Raw genomic sequence first — 12,500 nt, 5'->3', positions numbered from 1 at the left:
TACGTCAGCACCGCAACACGTACATTTTCATCAGTATACGGGCTCCATCAGGTCCATGACCATGGGTACGTCAGCACCCTGCTTCATCAGTATACGGGCTCCATCAGGTCCATGACCATGGGTACGTCAGCACCGCAACACGTACATTTTCATCAGTATACGGGCTCCATCAGGTCCATGACCATGGGTACGTCAGCACCCTGCTTTATCAGTGGAGCCACAGGAGCCCTTTATATTATATAGACCCTAGGTTACTTTACACTAACAGGTGCGTTTTAATACTTCATAGTTATATAATATTAGGTGTTTATATTATCATGGTTATAGTTAGGATAGGGGTTATGACATTGTGATGGGGTGTGTTACACACTGGTAGTTAATGAATTAGACTGTGTTATGAAGTTACACACTGGAAATCAATGAATTACACTGTTATGAAGTTACACACTGGTTGTCAATGAATTACACTGTGTTATGAAGTCAGACACTGGTAATCATTGAATTAGACTGTGTTATGAAGTTACACACTGGTAGTCAATGAATTACACTGTGTTATGAAGTCAGACACTGGTAATCATTGAATTAGACTGTGTTATGAAGTTACACACTGGTAGTCAATGAATTACACTGTGTTATGAAGTCAGGGTGTTAGGGAAAATCACACACTGACCTAAGAGTGGCAGCTGATTGGTGAGGAGGGCGATGTGCTGAACAGGTGATCAGGTGATACCCCCCCCAAAAAAAAGATTGGATTGCTGGGCATTTCATTGGGATTCCGTTTGTTCTACTGGCTCTCGTCTTGATTTGATGTAACATCCTTAAAACTTGAACCGAGAGGTAGCCGTCCGCTCGCGGGAAGAGCCAAACCTCCACCGGCCTGGGAAACGCGATCGTCCAAGCCATGGTAATCTGGTTCTCCTGTCGCCTCTCATGGGTACAAAACACCATCACAACGTACAATATTGATACAGCGCCCAAATCATGTTACCTACCGACACCGCAGAGTAAATTACACACTGATCCTAGGTAGCCAGATCATAATGTAACCCTGCAGGCCAATAGCTTTATTTATTGTGATAGAGTAGGCTGGCTTTTGTGCCCTCTTTATTTGTTACCTCCGCCAAGGAGGTTATGTTTTCGCCTCTGTTTGTTTGTTTGTTTGTCTGTTTGTTTGTTTGTTTGTTTGTCTGTTTGTTTGTCTGTTTGTTTGTCAGCAGGATTACGCAGAAACGCATGGACCGATGTCAATCAAACTTTGTGGGGAGATTGGGTCATATAATGGCAATAATTGATTAGATTTTCAGATGTCAAGGTCAAAGGTCAAGCTCACAAGGCGGAGGTTTGCATTCTCTGAATGCTCCCATTCTTGTTTTTGTGTGCGTTTCCATAGCAGGTGAGGCCTGGGGTTCTAACACAGGGGTTAAGTGCTCAATACTATGAAGTGTGGAAGAGTGGAGTAGAGTAGAGGTGGCAGTAAGACATATGAAGGGAGGGAGGCCCTGCTGTTATTGGCTGCCAGAGATTTAACTTGCCCTGCATCAGTGCACTGCATTGACTGTATCGAACACATGTGTGTGAGAAAGTGGGGGGTGGGGGGAGGGGGAGAGAGGATCCTTGTTGGCTGATTCCAATGAGTAACAGGGTCGAACCCGTAGGTGTGACAGGCAGGCGGCAGAAAGCAGCTAGAATCAATATCCATTACCTGTCTCTGAGCGGCAGCAGGAGCAGCAGGAGCAGCAGGCGCGGTGGCTCGTCCCGGCGTCGATGAGAGAGGCGATGGATCACGGAGGGTAGATAACACTGATGTGTATGTATGATCCATGCCTCGTGCGTGTGTGTGTGTGTGTGTGTGTGTGTGTGTGTGTGTGTGGGTGTGTGTGTGTGGATAACGGAGGGTAGATAACACTGATGTGTATGTATGATCCATGCCTCGTGCGTATGTGCGTGTGTGTGTATGTGTGTGTGTGTGTGTGTGGATCACGGAGGGTAGATAACACTGATGTGTATGTATGATCCATGCCTCGTGCGTGTGTGTGTGTGTGTATTACGGAGGGTAGAAAACACTGATGTGTGTGTATGATCCATGCCGCGTGCGTGTGTGTGTGTGTGTGTGTGTGTGGGTGTGTGGATCACGGAGGGTAGATAACACTGATGTGTGTGTATGATCCATGCCTCGTGTGTGTGTGTGTGTGTGGATCACGGAGGGTAGATAACACTGATGTGTATGTATGATCCATGCCTGCGCCAGCGCTCCCTCCTCCTGTCTCCACTCGTGCTCGATCCATCTCGCCCCGCGTGCTTCACTGGTGGGGATGCTGAAGCGTGAGGCAGAAAACTCTTGAGATGGGCGACAGATTGTGACCCACTTTACCACCCCCCCAACCTCCCCCCAAGTTGGGGTTGGGGTGGCTCTACAAAAAGTCTTGCGTCTTTTTTTTTTCTCTCTCTCTTTCTTGATCTGCCAGCAAGTACTGGTGTTGTGTTGTTCATTTTGAAGGCTTCTCTCTATTGCCGGTTCATCTTTTAGGACGTTTTTTTCTACCTGTTTGTGTGTGTGTGTGTGTGTGTGTGTGTGTGTTTGTGTGTGTGTGTGTGAGAGAAGGAAACCCACTGCGGTTTCTGTAGAGAAAGTTTTGTAAAATATTCACCACAGAGCCCATGTTATTTATGCTAGCTCTCTCTAGATCTGTGGAAGTACTTCCATGAGTTTGGCCTGAAACTTGCATAGAGACACCAAATGCACCCTGTGGGATCACATCCTAGACCCTAAAATCACGTGCATAGGGTTACCTGTTATGGGACTAGGCTCACTGAGGCATTTTTGAAGCCCAATCAGTGTTTGCTTGTCTGCAGCCCTGTGCTGTTTTGTGGAAGAAAACAGGAATTGCACTGTTGTATTGTATTGTTTTGCACTGTTGTATTGTATTGTGTTGTGATGTATATATGTGTAATATGTGTAAGCACACTGAGAGCCACTGCACCAAGACAAATTCCTTGTTTGTGCAAACTAACTTGGCCAATAAAAGCTGATTCTGATTCTGATTCTGATAGATACATTTTGCCATGAATTTATCCAAGGATATTGCCAGTGTTGGTTGTGTAAACACCAAGAGTACATGTCATTCCTGTGCTTGGTATCAAATACATGAACGTGAATTTAAGTAACTCATGGTGCATTGTATTAACACATACACATCTCGTTTTGATGAAATGTAGTCTCAGTCTCTGTAGTGTTATGATATAACAAGTGCGTTACAAATCAAATGAATTATCATTATTATTATTATGCTCTTTTTTAATTCAGCCATTAAATGGCATTGCTTTAAGAGGTAGAAATCAAACAATATTAATATATTTTATCCTTAATATATTTCATGTTTTAAGCCACTGGAGTATAAGTTATTTCTCTGAAAAGGCACACCCACATATTTTGTAACCTGTTAAAGCATCTTCACTACAAGCTGATGTGTGTGTGTGTGTGTGTGTGCATCAACCATCAGGCTGATAGTACCGTGGGTCTCGACACGTTCACATCACAAGCGTGTTGTAGACGCTTCATTTCCTGCGTGAGGCTAGAGAGCGTTGTGCAGCGGTTCACCCCGTTGCGTTTGAAGACGATTTGAAAACATCCTGAAAACACAACACCCGTTTCAGATCACAGCCAAGCCTATTACTGGCAATTACACAACAAAGAGCTCCCTGGGCCTGCATTATTGATATCGCTCTCGCACAAATTGCGTTGTCAGTTGTTGTCTTCAAAACATTCGAGGCTCCAGTCAAGCGAGGAGATAATCTTTCATTTCATATTAAAAGAAAAAAGGTTCAGCAAATAATCTACCCGCTGTCGGAGGTAGACGTTGGAGTCATGCCTTCGGCTACACGGGTTTGTTCTTAGATGAAAAGGGAAGCAGGCTCACCCGAAAGCTCATTAGGCTGTCAGATCAAGATTGCAGCGTTTTCATTTTTTAAAAACGAAAACAAAATTGATGTCAGATTAGGACTTTCTTCCCTGGTTACTTGCGTGGAGAATATGGAGTTTACAGATTGAGAAAATCATTCTTTTGAGGGGGCGGCTGCTGCCGAGCATTGTGTCTCTCGCATGGAAACGTGTGTCACGTAAAATAAACGTTCCTTCTTCTCTGCAGATGACAAGTCGGAGAGCGGAGAGCTCGACCTGGAGGGCATTGACGAGGATGAGATCGAGAAGGTGCGTTTTCCCTCTCACCGCCTGTACATATGCAGGCTTAAACCCAACATTATTCAGTACTGTCCCTTCCTCTGCAAGGGATTAGTACCCTGCTCTGTGCTAAAGCTCTTAAGGTGACAAAAAGTTGAGAAAAAAAAAAAGCCTTGGCCGACTTTGGATTCGACGAAACTGAAACTGCATAAGCTCCTTCTTTTCTTTCTTTAAAACCTCACACATAAAGCATTAGAAAATGATCAGTATGTGGTGGATGTCCCTCCTTATCCCCCGCCCCCCACCCGTTTCCTACAGTATATCCTCAATGAGAACGAGGTGGAAGCTAAAACCGAGCTGTGGATGAAACAGAACGAGGACTACCTGCAGGAGCAGAAAGGTAAGAGAGAGAGTCCAAGTCTGGCGTTCTCATTAGCTCCTCTCAGCCCAGCTGCTCCAGTCTTTTCTCACTGCTCAGCAGGTAGGCTCAGTGAGGCCAGAGGTTTTCCCACTGATAGGAAGCGTTCTGTATAACCATAAATGATTTCAATTTTTTGTCTCACACAGTTTTTTAAAACCAGAACACTTTCCTGTAGTAGGTTATTTTGACCACATAGTCATGGGTCTTTCCCTTTTTGTCTTTAATGTTCAAAGATATAAATGATTGCATTAATTGGCCATTAGCCTTGATTGGATGATACCTTATAGAAGCCGTAGTAACCAAACTTAAGGAACTTCAGTTCCGGCCTACCACTAAATAATTCCTGTTTCACAAATTGCTTGATGTGTTATCGTCCAGCGTATGCATTTTGGGAGGATTGTCTGAACTATTTGTTCTCTCAGAAAAAGAAGAGAGGATCGCAAAAGAGAAGGAGCTGGGGATTTATAAAGAGAAGGTAAGAGTGTGTGTGTGTGTGTGTGCGTGTGCGTGTGCGTGTGCGTGTGCGTGTGCGTGTGCGTGTTTGTGTGTGTGTGTGTGTGTGTGTGTGTGTTTGTGTGTGCATGTGTGTGTGTGTTTGTGTGTGTGTGTGCGTGCGTGCGTGCGTGCGTGCGTGCGCGTGAGTGTGTGTGCGTGTGCGTGTGTGTGTGCATGTTTGTGTGCATGTGTTTGTGTGTGTGCGTGCGTGTATTTGTGTGTGCGTGTGCGTGCGTTTGTGTGCGTGTATTTGTGTGTGCGCATGTTTGTGTGTGTGTGCGTGAGTTTGTGCGCGTATATTTGTGTGTGCGCGTGTTTGTGTGTGTGTGTGTGTGTGTGCGTGTGTTTGCGTGTGCCTGTTTGTGTGTACGTGTGTTAGTCTTCGGGCTGGGCCACTAAAGCAGACATACAGCAGCTGTATCTGACGGAAGAGGGGTACTTTCCATTTCAGACCATACCGCCTCTAACCCCCCCATGCCCTTCTCCTCCAGACTAACCTGCTGGCCGACATCTGTGCCACAGCTTTCAGCCAGAGACAATTAGCCGTCCGGCTGCAGAGCCCCCCTAATGAGGTGCCGAGAGCTTAATGCCAATAGCAGATTTGATGAAATCTCGTGTCCGCCGGCTTTGCTGTGGCGGGCCGATTTTCCCTGGATGTAAAACAAACACAATCGTCAGGCGATCGCTGACAGTCCCATGGCCTCAATGGAGTTAGCAGGGCCTTAAATAGGTCCAGCCTTCCCTTTGATGACAGAATGGAGTCTATGATCAGTTTGGTCATAGGCAAAAGGGGAAGACTAATGTATGGCTGATGTGTGGCTAACATGCATTGGTTTCTGTATGTATTTAAAGTTGAGCGCTCATCAAAATATAATTTTTTCCAGACACTAGCGGTTGCTGTTACCAATATTAAATAATATTTAGGCATGTTGTACTTACCTCAGTTCTAATACATCGTTTGGTTACCGAAGAGGACACCAAAGCATCGGTTTCGAGAGCAAAAAAGCATTTTCTATTTCCAAACAGGATACTTGGTAAATAGTTTCACAAGGAGAAGGATTTCTTGAAATGAGAGCTTTCGGTTGGCACGGCACAGATCTTACGAGGTCCTGCAAAGTCGAGAATAAATAATGCATTTTAGAATCAATCGTCAGTTAACATTTAATCAATATCAAAACACCCATGGTCACCTAAATTAGGTCTACTAGTTTATCAGCATGTTGGAAAAAGGGTACGGCAACTTTCCATGATGGTAGCTCCGGGACGTTCAACTTTAGAGTTAGAGTCATTATTAAATTATTATAATTATTAAATGATTTATCTGATTGTGTTGTGGACCCCCTCGAAAACGAGATGGTACATCTCAAGGGTTTATTCCCAATAAAGATAATTTCCAACTAAATGTATTTCTTGGATCTGCAGCCCAAGAAATCATCCAAGAAGCGCGAGCCGATCCAGGCGAACACGGCAGAGGAGGCCATCGAGAAGATGCTGGAGAGGAAGAAGATCTCCAGCAAGATCAACTACGACGTGCTGCGGGACCTCAACAGCAAAGGAAGCGGCAGCGGCAGCAGCCCTTCCCACGCCTCCGAGGACGCATCCACCACCACCAGCAGCGCCGGGCGCAAGAGGCTGACGCGACGCAAGAAACAGCCCAGCAAGAGCAACCTCGGCCTGGCCAAGCCAGCCAGCCTCATGGGCAAAAGGTAGGCAGTTTTTTTCTTTCAGTACGTGATCGATTTCCAAAATTGGGTTTTAAAACAGAGGGCAGAAGACAGGAAGTGACCTGCAGGGGAAACAGGTAGGCAGCTCTCAGGATGGATTTTGAAATGGAGTTAAAAAATTGGACAGGACGTTTGTCAGGGGTGGGGGGGGGGACTCCGGAAAACTTTTCTTCCATTTGGTTTCGTGTCAGAAAGAATGTGCCTCTGTTGAAACCCTTGCTCGCTTAACAGGCTCCCCATCTTGCCAATCAATCATAGTTCTCACGACAACAGGGGGGCTTTCTCGGCGGGAGGTGATGTATGTCTGCTCGGTGAAAGACAAAGGGCAATAAGAAAAAGGTTAGCCCCCCCTGCCTCAGCAGGCCCACGTTCTGTCTGCGCCCTCTCCCTGTGTGTGTGTGTGTGTGTGTGTGTGTGTGTGTGTGTGTGTGTGTGTGTGTGTGTGTGTGTGTGTGTGTGTGTGTCTGTCTGTGCCCTTTCCCCCTTTGGCTGACCTTCAGCATCGCTTCAAAAGCTGCACGAATGTGTCATCCATTTTAGGCCTGAACACTGTCTGTCTGCTGTCACCTGGCACCCTGCAGTGCATGCTGGGATTTGGCCCCCAACTCCAATTAATCGTCCAACGGGGCGCCCAAGGTCCCCCGCAAGAAATGTGATGAACAAGAGATGCGATGTGGAATGGTGGCTCTCTCTCTCTCTCTTTCTACCTTCAATGAGATGAACAAGAGATGCGATGTGGAATGGTGGCTCTCTCTCTCTTTCTACCTTCAATGTAGTGAACAAGAGATGCGGTGTGGAATGGTGGCTCTCTCTCTCTTTCTACCTTCAATGAGATGAACAAGAGATGCGATGTGGAATGGTGGCTCTCTCTCTCTTTCTACCTTCAATGAGATGAACAAGAGATGCGATGTGGAATGGTGGCTCTCTCTCTCTCTCTTTCTACCTTCAATGTAGTGAACAAGAGATGCGATGTGGAATGGTGGCTCTCTCTCTCTTTCTACCTTCAATGTAATGAACAAGAGATGCGATGTGGAATGGTGGCTCTCTCTCTCTCTACCTTCAATGTAGTGAACAAGAGATGCGATGTGGAATGGTGGCTCTCTCTCTCTCTCTACCTTCAATGAGATGAACAAGAGATGCGGTGTGGAATGGTGGCTCTCTCTCTCTTTCTACCTTCAATGAGATGAACAAGAGATGCGATGTGGAATGGTGGCTCTCTCTCTCTCTCTTTCTACCTTCAATGAGATGAACAAGAGATGCGATGTGGAATGGTGGCTCTCTCTCTCTCTCTTTCTACCTTCAATGTAGTGAACAAGAGATGCGATGTGGAATGGTGGCTCTCTCTCTCTTTCTACCTTCAATGTAATGAACAAGAGATGCGATGTGGAATGGTGGCTCTCTCTCTCTCTACCTTCAATGTAGTGAACAAGAGATGCGATGTGGAATGGTGGCTCTCTCTCTCTCTCTACCTTCAATGAGATGAACAAGAGATGCGGTGTGGAATGGTGGCTCTCTCTCTCTTTCTACCTTCAATGAGATGAACAAGAGATGCGATGTGGAATGGTGGCTCTCTCTCTCTCTCTTTCTACCTTCAATGAGATGAACAAGAGATGCGATGTGGAATGGTGGCTCTCTCTCTCTCTCTTTCTACCTTCAATGTGATGAACAAGAGATGCGGTGTGGAATGGTGGCTCTCTCTCTCTCTCTACCTTCAATGTAGTGAACAAGAGATGCGATGTGGAATGGTGGCTCTCTCTCTCTCTCTTTCTACCTTCAATGAGATGAACAAGAGATGCGATGTGGAATGGTGTCTCTCTCTCTCTTTCTACCTTCAATGTAGTGAACAAGAGATGCGATGTGGAATGGTGGCTCTCTCTCTCTCTCTTTCTACCTTCAATGAGATGAACAAGAGATGCGGTGTGGAATGGTGGCTCTCTCTCTCTCTCTACCTTCAATGAGATGAACAAGAGATGCGATGTGGAATGGTGTCTCTCTCTCTCTTTCTACCTTCAATGAGATGAACAAGAGATGCGATGTGGAATGGTGGCTCTCTCTCTCTTTCTACCTTCGCAAGCAGCTGCAGATGTCATGTCTGGCGGCCCCTTTTATTTTATATATATATATATATACCTTTTTTTTTCAACCAAAGCTGTAATGTTTCCCTTTAATGATAATTGCTAACGCTGCACTAAAGTTGCTGAACTGATAATGAGTCAAACCAGGAAGGGTCTGTGAAGTGAAAGCTCCGGCGTAGCGGTTCATTCCACGGGCGCTAATCTGGTGACCCCCTTTGCACCTCTTCAGCGCTCCTCAGCCAGTGCTCTTTCTTGGGAAGCGAGCCATGAAATCAAAATGGCGTCTCTGGGATATCTCATTTGCCTTTGGCCCTGCTGAACCTTTTACGAAGTCAAAATACGTCAAACTAGCTGACAGGCTATAACTCTGGACTGATCCCAGAGTCATCTCAATTGTGCCTTGAACTATTCCTACTTTGAGTTCATTATGATTAAATAACTGCACCGAGATCGTCATTTTACTGTGTGTGTGAGTGTCTGGAGGAGTATAGACTTGGCTTGCTCACTGCACTGGCTGGCCAGGTCCTGTTTAAAAGACAGAAAACCACTGTGGGTTGAAGACACTGTGGAACAAATCGCACAATAAACTTCAAGTTAGTTACAGTTCCATCAGAGTGACCGTTTCCCTCCTCTCCCTTTGTGTGGGACTATGGGAAAGCTGCTTAATATGCTGTCATGTGAGAAACGGCTGGACCTAGTCCCTCAGTCTTTGTGCCATTCAGGTTTAGTCATGGCCTTCTCCCACATCCACATCAACAGCACTGCACGAAGCACCAGCCTGAACCAGCCGTGCTTACCTCATGTCCCTAGACAAGCCCCCCCCCAAAAAAACACTGACAACCACCACCTTTATCACCCATCTGAACCAGCCGTGCTTACCTCATGTCCCTAGACAAGCCCCCCCCAAAAAACACTGACAACCACCACCATTCTGCCCGAGAGTCTGCCCTCCACATTGCCTCCTACTATCCCACCAACCCAGCTGCACACACACACACACACACACACACACACACACAGGTCCCCACTCTAACTCACCCCCGTTGTCAGAGATGGAGGTCGGGATAATTGCTTGGCCATTTCTTTTTTTTCTCCTTTTTTTTTCTTCTTCTTCTTGCTTTTTATGCACCCTCATTATCCACCACATGTACTTCTGTTGTAGGAGGTAAAGGTCCTCTGTCAGTGTACAATTGTGTGTGTGTGTGTGTATGTGTGTGTGTGTGTGTGTGTGTGTGTGTGTGTGTGTGTGTGTGTGTGTGTGTTTGCGTGTGTGTGTGTGTGTGTGTGTGTGTGTGTGTGTGTGTGTGTGTGTGTGTGTGTGTGTGTGTGTGTGTGTGTGTGTGTGTGTGTGTGTGTGTGTGTGTGTGTGTGCGTGGGTTCAAATTGAAGGCAGTCGGTGGCAGTGTGTCATTGCCTTCACTGCAGGGCTTAGGAAGTGACGGGCTGACCCAATACTTTGCTTCCCAGCAAGCCACCATATGTGGGCCTCCCAGGGTCCTTGTTTCAGACGGCTGCGCTGTGACATTGGGATTCATCATTTTGCAAAGGCGTCGGGCCTTTGTTTCGCCAGCTTTGTTGGCTCGGCTACAAGAGAGGGGCAGGGATACAATAGTGGCAAACGTCGCTTCAAGGTCATTGAGTCAGCGTGAGTCTAATTCACCCAATGTGGGTTGAAGTTCCCAACACTTTTCCCTTGAATGTTTTTTTCCGCTTTTTATTTTATTTATTTTTTGCCTGGATGCGGCTAGAAATATCCCGTCTGCCTGGCTGACCTGATGCGTTTTGCAGACCCCCTCCTCGTCCTTTGAAGAAGAGGGTTGCCTCACATTTCCACGAGGGCCTCTACGGTTTCCTACCCTCTTGGGTACCGACCCAGCCGTCACTGTTTCCAAATGGCAATGATGTGGGCCTCTCTCTACCGCACTCGTCTCAAATATTAACCAGCCACACACACACAGGAGAGGGGACGCTCCCTTTACCAAGCCCCTTTTGAACAAGTCCTCTGAACATGAGGATCCCACAAGCTGGTAGAGGGTGGTTTGGGGGGTATCGGGAAAAGGAGGGGCAGGGAAAAGGGTGGTGGGGGGGGGGTGGGTGAGTGGTTTGAAGCATGTGGAGTCAGATCACACTGTAGTGGAATGCGATGCTTGCTTGGTGTCAGTGGGGGGGGGTCCCAAACCGTGAGTCGTGCCGAAACCCCCTTACCCCCCCTTTTCCCCTGGATGGCTCAGTGCAAAGAGGCAGATTGATTTTCCTGTTTTTGTTTTTTTTTCCCTCTCCACTCTCTCTCTCTCTCTCTCTCTCTCTCCACTCTCTCTCTCTCTCTCTCTCTCTCTCTCTCTCTCTCCACTCTCTCTCTCTCTCTCTCTCTCCACTCTCTCTCTCTCTCTCTCTCTCTCTCTCTCTCTCACCCAGCATCCTTGTCACATCGAGCCAGCACCAACTGTGGCTCTGATGAAAGCCATGTTGTGACAGATTATGTCCCCGAAAGGGACTGTGTCCTCAGAGTCTCGCCCGGGGGCAGGAAGACAGAGACAGAAAGTGTGTGTGTGTGTGTGTGTGTGTGGGGGTGTGTGTGGGGGGGGGGGGGGGGGGGCATAGGACTCAGAATCTTCCCCAGCAGCTTCAAGATCAGATAATTCTCCTCTCATGGCTGCCTTGGAGCCCTCCTCTACATATTAATGTGAATCTATAATTGTCCGTCTCTGTCCTTTGAAAATTAGAAAATGGTATATACTTAATATAAAGTATATATAATAATATACTTGACATCCAAACCTGCAAATAGATGATCTGTAGAGAGAAAAAAAGATCTGTTCTCCTTGGTGAGTATACGTGTTTTCTTCCCCAGGCAGCACAGACTTCACTGGTCTAATTTGATAGTCAGCCCATGCGACAACATCTCCTCAGGATGCCTACGTTTGGTATTTGACCTCAGTCTAGCCTTTGTGCTTTGGCGTCGGGGCGACGTTGGTGTGCTATTGTCTGAACCGGTGATCCGTCAGTGGTCTCGGTGTCAGATAGTCTGGTCGTCGCGGCATTTCAGGAGCCACTTCCTGCCATCAGGAACAATGCGCCCAGTTGGGTACTGACGAGACGAAGACTGTCATTGGTCATTAGGCTCAGTGGGGCTGCTGCCACCGTTTGGGACGAACACCGTCAATCTGCCACCTCTGAAGTAATGATACACTTTGGATGTTTATTACGAGTTTGCTGAGTTTCAGTGTGGACAGACTCCATTTTAAGCCGCTTCCTCATTAGGTGTCTTGTTTCAAATGACAAAACAGTGTAAGGGGGATTGAGAGGAACTAGATTCCATACTTTATTTTTGTATCTGTACACAACTTGTTCTGCCCATGTCAAGACCGCTGCAGTGCTGTCCTCTGGCCTGTTATGTGCTATTTAGGTGTCTGGCTTAGTCGGTGTGAGATGGGGTCTCACGTTCATCCTCTATTCTCAGCCACCAAGGTGAGATCTTCACCTTCAGTGTGGCAGGCAATGGTGTGAGGTAATCACTCCTAGTGTATGTGTGTGTGTGTGTGTGTGTGTATGCCTCCCTGCCTGTGTAACTGTGAGTATGTGTGAGGTAATCACTCCTAGCTCATATC

The 12,500-nt window shown here is 46.8% G+C and overlaps 1 protein-coding gene across 1 annotated transcript in view; it reads left to right on the top strand.

Moving 5' to 3' along the window:
* The window catches only part of brf1b (BRF1 general transcription factor IIIB subunit b), an 83,222-nt gene that overhangs the window by 52,988 nt on the left and 17,734 nt on the right, over positions 1–12,500 (top strand). Inside the window, exons 13-16 of the mRNA XM_080831899.1 lie at positions 4,146–4,207; positions 4,496–4,577; positions 5,021–5,073; positions 6,516–6,799. Of these exons, the coding sequence (XP_080688025.1) occupies positions 4,146–4,207; positions 4,496–4,577; positions 5,021–5,073; positions 6,516–6,799 (481 nt within the window). The remainder of the gene's footprint in view (positions 1–4,145; positions 4,208–4,495; positions 4,578–5,020; positions 5,074–6,515; positions 6,800–12,500) is intronic.

Source organism: Sprattus sprattus, assembly GCF_963457725.1.
Source record: "Sprattus sprattus genome assembly, chromosome: 2".
In the NCBI taxonomy this organism is placed as follows: domain Eukaryota; kingdom Metazoa; phylum Chordata; class Actinopteri; order Clupeiformes; family Clupeidae; genus Sprattus; species Sprattus sprattus.
This window is presented reverse-complemented; position numbering and strand designations above follow the sequence as displayed.